The 15,935-nt window shown below is 48.1% G+C and overlaps 1 protein-coding gene across 3 annotated transcripts in view; it reads left to right on the top strand.

Moving 5' to 3' along the window:
* Positions 1-15,935, top strand: part of LOC309334896 (inactive dipeptidyl peptidase 10-like) — a 59,833-nt gene that overhangs the window by 24,935 nt on the left and 18,963 nt on the right. For 2 of the 3 annotated variants that reach the window (XM_081849623.1, XM_081849622.1), the window contains 9 exons: positions 1,361-1,484; positions 2,153-2,191; positions 5,764-5,871; positions 7,303-7,394; positions 7,500-7,547; positions 12,410-12,528; positions 13,664-13,711; positions 14,767-14,865; positions 15,023-15,089. In XM_081849623.1, the coding sequence (XP_081705749.1) occupies positions 1,361-1,484; positions 2,153-2,191; positions 5,764-5,871; positions 7,303-7,394; positions 7,500-7,547; positions 12,410-12,528; positions 13,664-13,711; positions 14,767-14,865; positions 15,023-15,089 (744 nt within the window). The remainder of the gene's footprint in view (positions 1-1,360; positions 1,485-2,152; positions 2,192-5,763; positions 5,872-7,302; positions 7,395-7,499; positions 7,548-12,409; positions 12,529-13,663; positions 13,712-14,766; positions 14,866-15,022; positions 15,090-15,935) is intronic. The other variant, XM_081849624.1, reaches the window with a different exon arrangement.

Genomic DNA, 15,935 nt, shown 5'->3' with positions numbered 1-15,935 from the left:
CGTTTCTGTGCGCTGCTCTGGTTCGCCAAAAGCGGCTTAGTCATGCTGGCCACATGACCCGGAAGCTGTACGCCGGCTCCCTCGGCCAATAAAGCGAGATGAGCGCCGCAACCCCAGAGTTGGCCACGACTGGACCTAATGGTCAGGGGTCCCTTTACCTTTTTATTTTATACTGGAGAATTTAGAATTCTTATAACAAGGGCAACAGGTTTCCCACTCCTGCTTTAATGTATAGCATCCAACAGGGGGTGCCAGCTTGAGTAAAATATTTGGGGGGCCCAGGTAAGCCCCACCCTGCATCATCTATCACATGATGTGGTGCACACACCCTATTTGAATGGGAATGCCCATCAACTTTGTGGGGGCCTAGCCCCCTCAAATATTTTATTGTGGCGGCCAAAGTCCCTACGGCCCCTAGGAACCAGCTCCTATGGCATTCACCACAGTTAGTCCACATGCAACCTGTAATTATTTACCTCAAGTTTGCAGACTGAAAAAACCATGCTAGCGAATGCCGATCATATTCTGTTACTGATCTCAGAAGAATGTGCAAAGTACAGCCATTGCTGTTTTCCCTCTCAAACCAAATTCTTTGACATCTCTCTGTGCCGGTCAGTTCAGAAGCTTTTTTTTTTTTTCTACTTCCTGTCCAGCGCAGGGCAAGAATACAAAAAAGAGGCCTGGATATGCTGGTCAGCTAATGGATCGGTGAACTTTTTGCCAAATGACCACTGAGGTAGCCAAGACTGTTTACCGTATTTTTTGCTCTATAGGACGCACCGGACCATAGGAGGGGGAGAACAGGAAAAAAAAAATCTCCCTCTCTCTGCTCAGCGCCCCTTCAGTGAAATGGCAGGAGAAACGGAGCCCCTTCCATTTCTCCTCCCGCTTCGCTGAAGGGGCGCTGTGCAGAGAGGGAAAAATGTGCAGCGCCTCTCCAGCGAAGCGATGGCTGGAGAGCCAGAAGGATCGGTGTGCACCGACCCCTCTCGCTCTCCAGGATTCAGGCGGCTATCCACAAGCCTTCGGAGCGCAGTGGGAACTCCTGCTGCACTCCGAAGGCTTGCGGATAGCTGCCTGAAGCCCCCGGAGCGCAGTGGGAGTTCCCTGCGCTCCGGGGGCTTCAGGCAGCTTTAGCGAAAGCAACACGAAGCCTCCGGAGCACGGGGGGACCTCTCCCTCTGCACTTCGGAGGCTTCGCGTTGCTATCGCTGAAGCCAAGTAGCCTGCATTCGCTCCATAAGATGCACACATATTTCCCCTTAATTTTTGAAGGGGGAAAAGTGCATCTTATAGAGCAAAAAATATGGTAGTTTGCTCCCTCCCAAGCATGCTGGTTTCACTACTGCTCTCTTTCCAGGGAATATTACATCACCATGGTAAAATGGGTGGGACACTCCCGGTTGGCTGTGCGGTGGTTAAATAGGCCGCAGAACATGTCTGTGCTGTGTCTGTGTGAAGCTGCCACAGGGACCTGCACTGAGGTGAGCTCCGTTACTAAGTATTATAATACACCCATATTATTTTGTTATGACATTCGTCTATCCCACCTTTCCTCCAAGGTGCTCAAAGTGGCGTGCACCTGATTCTCCCCCACCTCACAACAACCTTGTGAGGTAGGTTAGGCTAAGACAGGCACCCCCAAACTCAGCCCTCCAGATGTTTTGGGACTACAACTCCCATCATCCCTAGCTAACAGGACCAGTGGTCAGGGATGATGGGAATTGTAGTCCCAAAACATCTGGAGGGCTGGCTTTGGGGATGCCTGGGCTAAAAGATGGTGACTGGCCCCAACGGGCTCGATGGCAGAATTGGGGGTTTCACACCTGGTCTTCCAGGTCTTGGTATTTAACAACTATACCAAAATTGTCCCTCATGTACTTCTGTGTGTGAGAGAACTGGGTTTCTCTACATGGAGCCCGTACTATAGCTACCTTTTAAAAGTCATTTTTTAGAAAGCCTTTCAAAATACACCTTTTAAATGCATCCTTTCATAAAAGGGGGGATAGAGGGTTCTAATTTAGTACCTCAGGGAGTTAATAAAGAATACAGGAGTGGGGTTGTGGTTAGGGGTGTAGTATGAGGTACCAGGGTGACGTTTTGTCCTATTTTCTCCCAAACGCTTTGCTAACCACGTTTTGCATCCTCTTAGAGATACAAAGTGACTTCAGATTTCTGGGTGGACATGCAGGTAAGAGGCTTGAGATCATTTTGCTCCTTTATTATTACCTATGCCAGGCCAGCTACATTCCCACCTCTCATCAGGAAATTGCTGTTTATCTGTCAATCAACTGACACACATATATATTTTTCTTCAAAATGTCCACGTCAATCATCATCGCAAACAAAAAATGACCATTCATTTAGCAAGGGATGTCAGGTAACCTAAAAGACCCAAGTTGTAAATGTTTGCTATCCAGAATAAGCTAGTTCTGCTCCTGGCTGATGGCAGAAAAGCAATAGCAGCTAAAAGGGACGCGGGTGGCGATGTGGGTTAAACCACTGAGCCTAGGACTTGCCGATCAGAAGGTTGGCGGTTCGAATCCCTGCGATGGAGTGAGCTCCCTTTGCTCGGTCCCTGCTCCTGCCAACCTAGCAGTTCAAAAGCACGTCAAAGTGCAAGTAGATAAATAGGTACCACTCCGGCGGGAAGGTAAATGGTGTTTCCGTGCGCTGCTCTGGTTCGCCAGAAGCGGCTTAGTCATGCTGGCCACATGAGCTGGAAGCTGTACGCCGGCTGCCTTGGTCGATAATTTTTTTTAAAAAAACAAACAAAGCAAAACAAAAAGCAATAGCAGCTTGGAGAGGCCTTTGTGTGTGGAAGCAAACCTATTGCCAGCTGCTGATATTCTGGCCAATAAGTGCACAGCCACAGAGATGGTGGACAAGAATTTAAAAATGCCTTCTCCAAATTATTCATCCATTTCACAACATGAAATAATATCACTATTTGTGTTTAGTTTTTCTGCTGGTTGTTTTGACTTTTGATAGTTCCTTCGGTGTGTCCTCGAGGGGTGGGGAACCTGTGCGGTCTTCCAGATGTTGTTGGATTTAATGGTTGGGGTGATGGGAGACAATATCTGGAGGGCCACAGGTCAGCCATCTTTGCCTCAGGCTGCGTCCACTGCAAGTACCAGGAAATCCAGGACCTACTGAATATTCACAGCCTGGCCCATGACCCAAAAACCATGAAACATTTTTTGCTTGGGGGTTGAGGAGTTGAGGAGAAACAGAGGACATAAGGCAACCCGAGTGGAGAGGGAGAAAGGCTTGGCTTCGCATGCAGAAGCGCCATGGTTTAATCTTCGGCATATCTGTGGTAGGCAGGATAGAGACTCCTCCCGGAAGTCCTGGAGATCTGCTACCAGTCAGTGTAGACAGTACTAAACATAGTGGACATCGGGTGGGGCTGTGGTCTAAACCACCAAGCCTCTTGGGCTTGCCAGTCAGAAGGTTGGCGGTTCGAATCCCCGCGACAGGGTGAGCTCCCGTTGCTCTGTCCCAGCTTCTGCCAACCTAGCAGTTTGAAAGCACGCTAGTGCAAGTAGATAAATAGCTACCACTGAAGTGGGAAGATAAACAGCGTTTCCATGTGCTCTGGTCTCCGTTGCGCCAGAAGCGGTTTAGCCATGCTTTCCACATGACTCGGAAAGCTGTCTGTGGACAAACGCCGACTCCCTCGGCCTGAAAGCGAGATGAGCGCCCCAACCCCATAGTTGCCTTTGACTGGACTTAACCATCCAGGAGTCCTTTACCTTTAGATGGATTAATGGTTAGGCAGCATCCTATGGAATGCAAACCCAGGGTGTTTGGAACCATGTAAAATAAATTAATCAATGTCCAGCCTGGCAGCACACTTGAGCCAGGTTTGGCAGGTGGGTCTAACTGCTGTATCTTCATTTCCCACATGCCCCCAAGCGAGCCTCACTCTGAGGCCCTGTGGGAAATGAACGTGGTGGCAGCTAGACTCGGTTCACCCAGTGCTGCTCAGAGCATGGCTGCCTGTCACTACGTATAGTTACAGGAGGTCCTGGGTCAAAGGGGAAATACTTGAAGGGAGAACTTCGTATAGAAGGGAACCGGAGGAGCAAGCCAAAGTGGGCCTGGAGGCCGAGGTGTAAGCAGGGCTCCCAGTTTAGTACACTTAACCTGTTTCTGTGTGAGTTTACCTGAGGTGCCTAGAGTCTGTTTTTAAGAAGGGCAGCCTCCTGGGCAACAGCATAACCACAACCTGGGTTAGGGAGGCACATGGGCAAAGGAGGGGGAAGGCCCACACCCATCAGAGGTCTAATAATAATAATAATAATAATAATAATACAGTGGTGCCCCGCAAGACGAACGCCTCGCAAGACGGAAAACCCGCTAGACGAAAGGGTTTTCCGTTTTGGAGGCACTTCGCAAAACGAATTTCCCTATGGGCTTGCTTCGCAAGACGAAATGTCTTGCGAGTTTTTCCGACTTTTTTTTCCTCCCCCCCCCCTTTTTCTAAGCCGCTAAGCCGCTTATCAGCTGAGCCGCTAAAAGCCGCTAAGCCGCTAATAGCGCTAAGCCGCTAAGCCGTCAATGGGCTTGCTTCGCAAGACGAAAAAACCGCTAGACGAAGAGAATCGCGGAACGGATTCTTTTCGTCTTGCGAGGCACCACTGTAATAATAATAATGGGTATCAGGCAAAAACGTTCCTCTTTAACAAGCCCTTTGGCTGATTGACATCCAATGCCCCCTTTCCCCTATAATTTTTATTGAAGTTTTTTGTGTGATACAAAACCAACAAATAAGCAAGGAAAGGTACGTATAGCGTCTGCGGTTTCAATTCATAGCCTTTTAAAATGTAATGGGCAGGGGGCATTATTGGGTTGCTTTTGTTTTGTATTTTCTGTTTTTATATTGTGATTTTTATGTTGTAACTGCCCTCAGGTCTGCGGGTATAGGGCAGTATACAAATACAGTGGTACCTCGGGTTACATACGCTTCAGGTTACATACGCTTCAGGTTACAGACTCCACTCACCCAGAAATAGTACCTCAGGTTAAGAACTTTGCTTCAGGATGAGAACAGAAATCATGCTCCGGTGGTGTGGTGCCAGTGGGAGGCTCCATTAGCTAAAGTGGTGCTTCAGGTAGGGAAAGGAGAATGTTAGTCGCTTTGAGACTCCTTTGGGTAGTGATAAAGCGGGATATCAAATCCAAACTCTTCTTCTTTAGGTTAAGAACAGTTGCAGGTTAAGAACGGACCTCCGGAATGAATTAAGTACTTAACCCGAGGTACCACTGTAATAATAATAATAATAATGGGGAGGCGGGTGGCGCTGTGGGTAAAAGCCTCAGCGCCTAGGACTTGCCGATCGAAAGGTCGGCGGTTCGAATCCCCACGGCGCGGTGCGCTCCCTTCGCTCGGTCCCAGCGCCTGCCAACCTAGCAGTTCAAAAGCACCCCCGGGTGCAAGTAGATAAATAGGGACCGCTTACCAGCGGGAAGGTAAACGGCGTTCCATGTGCTGCGCTGGCTCGCCAGATGCAGCTTGTCACGCTGGCCACGTGACCCGGAAGTGTCTGCAGACAGCGCTGGCCCCCGGCCTCTTGAGTGAGATGGGCGCACAACCCTAGAGTCTGTCAAGACTGGCCCATACGGGCAGGGGTACCTTTACCTTTTTATAATAATAATAATAATAATAATAATAATAATAATAATAATAATAATAATAATATCCAACACTCACCTGCGTATCCAGCAATGCATTCACATCTTCCTTCCTATGTATCCCAGCAAGGAATGCCTATCTTTTCTGAAGACGCCGAGACCCTTTTTCTGCCGGTGCCTGTGAAGCAAGGGCCTCGTGGAGAATTCCACCATGTCACCATGCTTTCCACGCAGGTAAATTTAGCTACCCGATAACCACCTGCTGTATGTGACTGCCAACTTTAAAACCCCCCATTTTCAGAGGAGGAACAGCTTCCTACAGAAGTTGCTGTTGGCTTCTCCATATGCCTGCTGGCCTCCCATCTCGTGCCGTGTCCCATGAGACATTTGAAAGCAAGGTTGGGCAACTTGTGCCTCTAGCACAGTGAGCGGATTTTGGCTGAATTTCATAAGGCATCTTTCAGGGATACCTAACTTGGTGACTTCCAGGTGTTGTTGGACTACATCTCCCAGAATCCCTGGCCATAGGCCATGCCAGCTGGGGCTACTGGGAATTGAGAGCCCAACAAAAACATCTCTGGTGGGCACCATGTTGGCTGGTGCCTGGTATTAAAGGCACAGCAGCCCTTTCAAGAAAAGCAAAACTTGGAAACTCTCTGTGGTTCACGGCATGGTAGTAATAGTGAAATATACTCAGAGTCGAGAGTGGATTTCATGCTCTTTATTCAGCTCATAATGGTGAGGAGGAATGGAAGTTCCCCCAGAATGTCTGCTTTATATACATTATTTACACAATGGGGCCCACGTGGTTGGCTAATTCCGGTTTTCTCCTGTAGGCCAATCAGGTTGCGGGTTCACTTCCACCTGGAGCTGGATTGGGTGGCTCCTGTGGACCAATCCCACTGCTGCATTCTGGATCCTATTGTTCTAGGACCAATCAGACTGCTGCATTTTGGATCCTATTGTTCTAGGACCAATCAGACTGCTGCATTTTGGATCCTATTCAACTCAGTACATAACAAACGGGAAAAGGAGGAACCACAGACTGGGCAGTGGGGGAAGAAGGAAGACCAAAGGGAATGGTTAATAAGAAAACTAGAATGGTGTGAGAGAGACAATATGCACAGGAAACTGGAGAAGAAGAGTGTGTCCCTTATTGTGATCCTCAGCTCAGTCTGAAGGAAAATATTCAATATACAGTGGTACCTCGGGTTACAGACTCCACTAACCCAGAAATAGTACCTCGGGTTAAGAACTTTGCTTCAGGATGAGAACAGAAATCGTGCTCTGGCGGCGCAGCAGCAGCAGGAGGCCCCATTAGCTAAAGTTGTGCTTCAGGTTAAGAACAGTTTCAGGTTAAGAACGGTCCTCCGGAACGAATTAAGTACTTAACCCGAGGTACCACTGTACCATGAGACCCCAGCTTCAAGAACAATAATCATTTTCCATCTGGGATTCCTACCCCAACCCCACCCCTTTAACTAGACATGGAATAGCAACTCAATATGCAGAAGTTCAACAGGTGAATTTCTTGAGTTTGCTTGCGTTTTGCATGTCCGTCTGCAGGAACAGAGGGGAATAGTGGCGGGAAGATAGCAACAACACCTGGATTGTGATGACACATGTGAGTCTTCTCTTCCCCCTTCTTCTTTTTTCTCCTGCCAGCCCAGTCGCAGGGAAAGCAGTGTGCGCCTCCTGACCTCTGGGACCTGGGACGTCACCAGGATCCTGGCCTATGATGAGAACAGCAAACAGCTGTGAGTACCCGGAGGCCATGGTCCTATCCGTGCCCCAGAGCAGCTCCTCCAGACGGAAGTAGGTGGGGAAAACTATGTCTCTGCTGACACTGTCCTTTTCCTTAGATATTTCCTGAGTTCCGAAGACAGGCTCAGCTCCAAACATTTATACAGGTGAGTATTCCGGCTCGTGCCCTACTAATAATGCTTGGGATTTATACAGCGCACAAACAGGACCTTCTGTTCAGGTTTCCAGCTAACCAGCCCTGCCATATTTCAGGAAACTCTATTCCACCATTGTTCCAGCTTTCTGTGTCTCTCCCCGCCCCCCCCCCCCCCGCTGACCAGTCAGTATTTTGTGCCCATTAAGTATCCTCAATGCTCACTAAGCTATTTTTTCTTGTAACCCCCCCGCCCAAATATTTAGGATCTGTTTTACCACTGAGTTTCATCATACTTCTTTCTGCAAAGAAGGATGTGACAAATCCCAGTGTCTTGGCCTCAGTAATGGACTGGATGAGAGCCAACAAACTGAAACTCAGTGCAGATAAGAATTAGGCACTGTTAGTGGGTGGGACCAGATGGGTGGGAGGTCGCCTGCTCTTGATGGGGTTACGCTTACACCGAAGGAGCAGGTTCGTAGCTTGGGGGTCCTGCTGGATCCTTTGCTGTCGCTCGAGGCTCAGGTGGCCTCAATGGCCCGGAGTGCCTTCCATCAGCTTCGGCTGGCGGCCCAGCTATGTCCCTAACTAGACAGGGATAGCCTAACTACTGTTGTCTATGTTCTGGTAACCTCAAGTCTAGATTACTGCAATGCGTTATACATAGGGCTGTCTCTGAAGATGGTTCGGAAACTTCAGCTGGTGCAGAATTCAGCGGCCAGGTTGCTCACTGGATCAAGACAGTTTGAGCATATTACACCGATCCTGGTCCGAATGCACTGGCTACCAGTTAGTTTCCGGGCCCAATAGGTTTTGTCAGGGAACTGACATCAGAGCGAGCAGAGCGAGAGGCGGAGGCAGGGCTCCAGGGCGATGCCGGAGAGGGGACCAGGAGGGGGGAAGGAATTCAGCGTAACACCAATAGAGATGAGAGGGAGATGGAGGAATTGGTGACAGGGCTCCAAGACCCTTCACCCGAATCTAGTGGAGAGAGCGCTGGCACGCCCCTGCCTTCCCCTCACTTGCGCAGACGCGTTCCGCGCAGGGAACATAGACGGAGACTTGGGGTCAAACAGCTTTTATGCTGGAAGAGGTTCAAGAAACGCCCACTGACGGATTCTGCAAGTGACTAACAGGTCACGGAGGGCGAGCTCTAACCCTGAACATGGTTGAGCAAACAAACTGACTAAACTGAAGGCAATTTACGCACAAGTAACCCCTTACAACCATTACAGGTTTGGACCTATAAAACCTTAAAAGACTCAGGACAGCAATACTTCAAGGACCACCTCTTTCCACATGAACCTACCCAGACGCTGAGATCATCTTCTGAGGCCCTTCTTTGTGTGCCTCCTCCTTGAGAGGTCCGGAGGGTGGCAACATGAGAACAGGGCCTTCTCTGCAGTGGCTCCCCGTCTGCGGAATGCTCTCCCCTGGGACGTTTGCCTGGCGCCTCCATTATACACCTTTAGGCGTTCCTTTTTAACTAGGCCTTGGGTTGATCTGATTTACATCCTATGCCCTTTTAAAATGTGTTTTTTTGGGGGGGGCTATTGGGTTGTTCGGGACACGGGTGACGCTGTGGGTTAAACCACAGAGCCTAGGACTTGCCAATCAGAAGGTCGGCGGTTCGAATCCCCGCGACGGGGTGAGCTCCCGTTGCTCAGTCCCTGCTCCTGCCAACCTAGCAGTTCGAAAGCACGTCAAAGTGGAAGTAGACAAATAGGTACTGCTCTGACGGGAAGGTAAACGGCGTTTCCGTGCGCTGCTCTGGTGGCTTAGTCATGCTGACCCGGAAGCTGTACGCCGGCTCCCTCGGCCAGTAAAGCGAAATGAGCGCCGCAACCCCAGAGTCGGTCACGAGTGGACCTAATGGTCAAGGGTCCCTTTACCTTTACCTTTATTGGGTTGTTTTTTTATTATTATTTATTTTGTGGTTTTATATCTTGATTTTATTCTGTGAACCGCCCTGAAACGCCCCCGGGTATAGAATGGTATATTAAATAATCAATCAATCAATCAGTCCCATGGTAGCATGCTGTGACTTGTTTGCAAAGCATTTTTTTGGATCAAATCACTTGCATCTGCAAGTGAATCTCTAGAGGTGTCCAGAGCACTGTCTAGTCCTGTTACGTTGGATGACTTTGAGTTGGTAAGGCTCGAGGTTGTAGACAAGGTGCTTGGACCAGACAGGACAACACTTGCACTCTGAACCCTCTTGGCTGATAAAAACTACCAGGGAGAGGACCATAGCTGTCAACGTTTTCCTTTTTTTAAGGGAAATTCCCTTATTCTGAATAGGATTCCTTAGAAGAAAAGGGAAAAGTTGACAGCTATGGAGAGGACACCTCCTTCTGTTACCTCCAGGGCGGTGGTTAATGTCTCCTTACGAGAGGGGTGGTCCCTGCCAGCTCGAAGGAGACAATGGTAAAGCCATTCCTCAAAAAAAGCCTCCCTTAACTTGAAAATGTAAGTAATTACTGGCCAATTGCCAATCTCCCCTTCTTGGGCAAGGTTCTTGAGCAGGTGGTCATGGAGGAAACTGATTCTCTCGATCCATTTCAATCGGGGCCTGGTTTTGACACACAAACGGCTTTGGTCACCCTGTATGAAGGCCTGTGTCGGAAGAGAGGCAGGGGAAATGTGTCCCTGTTAATTCTCCTCTACAGTGGTACCTCTGGTTACGTACTTAATTCGTTCCAGAGGTCCATTCTTAACCTGAAACCAGTGGCGTAGCGTGGGGGGTGCAGGGGGGGGCCGGCCGCACCGGGCGCAACATCTGGGGGTTAGGGTTAGGGATAGGGTTAGGGGGCGCAAATCCAGGGTTAGGGGGCGCAAATTACTTGCCTTGCCCCGGGTGCTGACAACCCACGCTACGCCACTGTCTGAAACTGTTCTTAAGCTGAAGCACCACTTTAGCTAATGGGGCCTCCCGCTGCTGCCGCCGCCGCCGCCACACAATTTCTGTTCTCATCCTGAAGCAAAGTTCTTAACCCGAGGTACTATTTCTGGGTTAGCGGAGTCTGTAACCTGAAGTGTCTGTAACCTGAAGCGTCTGTAACCCGAGGTACCACTGTACTTCTCAGTGGCCCCATCAAAGAACAGAAGTATCCCTTCCACACTAGAGGTATATAAGGGTCTGAATCTGGTCTAGAGCCTTGCTTTAAAAGACTGCCTGTTCTAATGTTTATGAGCCAGGCAAATAGTAAATAATAATAATAATAATAATAATAATAATAATAATAATAATAATAAGAATTTATTCCCTGGGGGTCTCAGGACAGTTTGCAAAATAAAATCAAGATATAAAACCACAAAATAACTAATAAAAACAAAAACAACGCAATAGCCCCCTCCCCCCTGGAAAAAAAACAACATTTTAAAAGGGCATAGGATGTAAATTAGATCAACCAAAGGCCTGGTTAAAGAGGAACGTTTTTGCCTGTGTGAAATTGCTGTCACCTAGTGGCATTCAGGTGGAATTACATCCCGAATCTCACCCATCCTCCCTAGTCAGACTTTTTCATTCATTTTCATTCATTTTCATTCAGGGAAAAGGAAATACTCAGACCGAAATAGAAATATTCCACTGAGTTGAAATTTTTTAAAAAGCATTTTTCATGTGTTAAGGTGCTGCTCCTCTGTCAATTTCAATTAATGCATCTATAGCAGCATTTTCCATACTTGGGTCTCCAGCTGGTTTTGGACTACAATTCCCATCATCCCTGACCACTGGTCCTGCTAGTTAGCGATGATGGGAGTTGTAGTCCTAAAGCAGCTGGAGACCCAAGTTGGGGAAATCCTGATCTATAGGATGGGGGTGTAGCAGGTTTCATCTCTGCCATTAAGTGCATATTTTTTTTTAATATATGTGGTAATATACCATTGCTTATATTGCGAGGGCACTTGCAATATGCAATATGTAGGTACCTATCCATTCAGTCCCAGTGATGTTTGTAATCAGGCTGTTTGGAGCTGTCATCCAAAAATCCCATGGAGGAAGGTTGGGTTATATAGGCTTAGCTGGAATAAGGCATGGGAACAGAGGCTTGAACCAAGGGCTTCATGGAAAAGGTAGGATCCGAGGAACAAATTATTTGAATGTCTTAAGAGAGGTGGTCCAATTTCAGGTGTCCAATTTCATTTGGACCCGATTTTCTTTCCTTAATTATTATTTTTTAAATAATGTTGTCATTTAAAACAAAAGCAGAACAACAATGGGAGAATCAAAGGAGGATTATGAGGATATCAAAATTTTTAGAGTCCAGTATATCCGTATATATGGGACACGGGTGGCGCTGTGGGTTAAACCAAAGAGCCTTGCCTTTCAGAGGACTTGCCAGTCAGAAGGTTGGCGGTTCGAATCCCCGCGACGGGGTGAGCTCCTGTTGCTTGGTCCCTGCTCCTGCCAACCTAGCAGTTTGAAAGCACATCAAGTGCAAGTAGATAAATAGGTACCGCTCCGAAGGGAAGGTAAATGGCGTTTCCGTGAGCTGCTCTGGTTTGCCAGAAGCGGCTTAGTCCTGCTGGCCACATGAACCTGAAGCTGTATGCCGGCTCCCTCAGCCAAGAAAGCGAGATGAGCGCCACAAGCCCAGAGTCGGCCATGACTAGACCTGATGGTCAGGGGTCCCTTTACCTTTACCCTATATCCATATATAGCTCACTGTTCCAGTTCAGGTTTTCATATGCTTCTGTGCGTTTTATCCTTTGAACTTGATATTCCAACATCCAACTCTAGTTTGCAATACTGCAGGCTTCGGCTCACTATGGGTAATGAGGGCATCACTGGGGCTGAGAGGAAGCCATGGCACCCCCTCTGTCTTGGGGGTGAAAAGGAAAGGCTTCTCAATATGTCCTTCTCTTCCTGGGCAGCGTTGAACTTGACAGCTCCTTCAACCGCACCTGTGTGACCTGCGGCCTGCAGCCCGGCTGCTCCTTTGTAGATGTCCGTTTCAGCCCCAGGATGGGGCATTTTATATTGTTCTGCAAAGGTGGGTTTTGGCAAGGGAAGACAGGTGCAAGACAAACTTGTGGATTTACCCAAATACATATATTTATATCTGCTTTTATTATGACACTTGGGCCTGTCTGATGGAAGGATCAAAATTGTTAAGGTACCTTCCACGATGGATAGAAAGCTGAAATGTTGATGCACGCACACTCTGACTGCTTGTAAAGCATAGCTGTCAAACGTCCCTTATTTGCCTGGAAAGTCCCTTATCCCAGCGCTGCGTCCCACTGCTGTCCCTTATTGATGATGTCCCTTAAATTTCCCAGGTTTCAAATGAAGCAGCTCCTCTCCCTCCCTCCCTCTCTCCCTGCCTGCCGGCCAGGGAGGAGGGAGGCTCCTACTGTGTTGCTTGGCTGCGTTGCTCACCCAATAAGGAGTCTAAGAACGACTGGGGGGGTGGAGCTTGCATGCCTTGTGCCGATCAAATTGGCCGCGTTGCCTGGGAACTCACCTTTGCTCAGCGCTTCCCAGCGGAGAGGTGACAGTGGTTTTCCTTGCTGCATCCCATTTGCTGGGTTGCTGCGCTGTGGGAACCACCACTTGAGGCTTTGTTTGGCTGCTGGCTGGGATTTCTGCCTTTGGCTCGGAGGGGCTCAGATGTTGAACATACTTGTGCTCTGAAAATCCCTTATTTTGGCTGCTGGTCCCTTATTTTCGAAGCTGCTGGTCCCTTATTTTCAAATCTGTAAGTTGACAGCTATGTTGTAAAGTCCAAAAAAAATGCAGACAAATAGGAATGCCCTCTTTACTTACTTAAGCAGTCTTCAGATTTGGGGAGGATGGAATTTTCAGTAGGGCACACAAACTGTGTGCGTGCATTTAGATACACACACACATATACACATTTTATCTAGAGCCAGACGCTACTCAGGGCTGGCTATGAAGATGTTATCAATTCTTAGAGCAAAAAGGAAAGGGGGAAATGATAGATCCCTTTTTCAAGGGGTTCAAAGTTCAATGAAGGAAAGAAAGAGACAGATGGTCTTGAAACAACACAACTCATTCACTTAAGCAAGTCCTGTATGCATGTAACAGTGTCCAGTTCTTATCTTGTGAATTGCCCAACATGGCCTATGGTTTGTTTACTACTGACCTGAGTTTTCTCTACCCCATAGGGCCTGGAGTCCCTCAAGTCTCTGTTCACCGCACAGCTAACCCCCGTGGTGAGTATCAGATTTGAAAGGGGAAAGCTTGCTTTAAAAACAAACAAACAGTGTTAGTCTGATGGGTGGTGGAAAATATGATCTAGATACTTTTTGAGACACAGTATATTTGTGTTGTGGTTCTGATTTGGTAACTGAGAGTGTGCATTGGTTTGGCAAATCCGAACCCATCCATTTTCATGTATCCAGTGCTTTCCTTTGCACTGATCTCTCAACAGATCACAGGAGCTGGTGTTTGGGGAGACAGTGTGGGCAATGTTCTCTTTCTGTGTGTCTGGAGCCTTGCTTTGAGCTGATCGTGGCTGATTTTTCTGTGTCCAAAGGGAAGTTGTCCACCTGCTTTTCTGCCCCAACCTAAAAAAGAGTTCAGGTGTTATTTGAAAACATATATGCTACATTGTTCACCTTGGACTCAATAATGGTTGTAGTTTACTTTCCTCGTGAGTTACATAACAAGGAGGAAACATGCCTAATAGCTGCAGTTAAGTCCTATCCCCTTGAATTCAAGGTCAGCTTTTTAAAAGCAGCCTTGCCCCTTGTTATCACAACATCCTGCGGGAATGAGTTCAGAGATCTGCTATATTTGTGGGGGAACTACTATTTCTAAAAGGGACGCGGGTGGCACTGTGGGTTAAACCACAGAGCCTAGGACTTGCCGATCAGAAGGTTGGCAGTTCGAATCCCCGCGACGGGGTGAGGTCCTGTTGCTCAGTCCCTGCTCCTGCCAACCTAGCAGTTCAAAAGCATGCCAGTGCAAGTAGATAAATAGATACCACTATGGCGGGAAGGTAAACGGCATTTCCGTGAGCTGCTCTGGTTCGCCAGAAGTGGTTTAGTCATGCTGGCCGCATGACCCGGAAGCTGTACGCCGGCTCCCTCGGCCAATAAAGCGAGATGAGCGCCGCAACCCCAGAGTCGGTTACGACTAGACCTAATGGTCAGGGGTCCCTTTACCTTTACTATTTCTAAAAGACTGGCACCCACAACTGACTTGTGTAGGGAGTTGCCCAAGTGCTACTAACAGTGTTGGTATCTGTCTCATTCCTGGCTCCCAGACTTCCTTCTCCTGGAAGAGAACCGCCTTTTGCAAGATGCCCTTATGCATAAAGAGATGCCGTTGGTGGAATTCAGGTCGTTTCGACTTGCTAGCTACGGTGAGGATACAAAGGTTGTCCCTCTACTTCCTAAGCCCCTCACAGGAAGTTCATTGCATGGCTGTGATCATAAGAAGAATGCTACTGGATCGAGACCAAAGGCCTCTCCTCCTATATTCAGTCACATTTTTTTTTTCTTGTTTCCCTTACGACTCAGACCTGTCTGTGCGTGTGACCCTGCCGCCACCACACCAGTGTGCCTTCTGTCCATTGCTACTGCTGCTGTGAGTAGTGGGGAGGAGGGAGAAATAAGATTCAGATTGCATTTAAAGGCGAAGTTATCCAATCTGTACATTCTGAAACTAAACCAAAAATACAGTGGTACCTCGCAAGACGAATGCCTCGCAAGACGAAAAACTCGCTAGACGAAAGAGTTTTCCGTTTTTTGAGTCATTCCGCAAGACGAATTTCCCTATGGGCTTGCTTCGCAAGACGAAACGTCTTGCGAGTTCTTGCGAGTTTGTTTCCTTTTTCTTAAAGCCGCTAAGCCGCTAAGCCGTTAATAGCCGCTAAGCTGCTAAGCCGCTAAGCCGTTAATAGCCGCTAAGCCGCTAAGCCGCTAATAGCTGCTAAGCATTTAAGCCACTAATAGCTGTGCTTCGCAAGACGAAAAAACCGCAAGACGAAGAGACTCGCGGAACGGATTAATTTCGTCTTGCGAGGCACCACTGTAACCCCCCTCTCTGGATTTTGCACTTAGTCTGTTTTGGCAACGTAGCTGTCCAACCGATCAGTGCTTATAAAAATGCATACATTAGGAGAAAGCGTGCACAAAGATTTAAATCATGGGTAGGCAAACTAAGGCCCGGGGGCCGGATCCGGCCCAATCGCCTTCTAAATCCACCCCACGGACAGTCTGGGAATCAGCGCGTTTTTACATGAGTAGAATGTGTCCTTTTATTTCAAATGCATCTCTGGATTATTTGTGGGGCATAGGAATTCGTTCATCCCCCCCCAAAAAAAAATATAGTCCAGCCCCCCACAAGGTCTGAGGGACAGTGGACTGGCCCCCTGCTGAAAAAGTTTGTTGACCCCTGATATAAATGTTAGTGGGAATGACATGCAAAAAA

Source organism: Podarcis erhardii (assembly GCF_964252035.2).
Source record: "Podarcis erhardii genome assembly, chromosome: 2".
Taxonomy (NCBI): Eukaryota; Metazoa; Chordata; class Lepidosauria; order Squamata; family Lacertidae; genus Podarcis; species Podarcis erhardii.
Note: the sequence above shows the minus strand (reverse complement) of the source record. Positions and strands in the feature narration are given on the sequence as shown.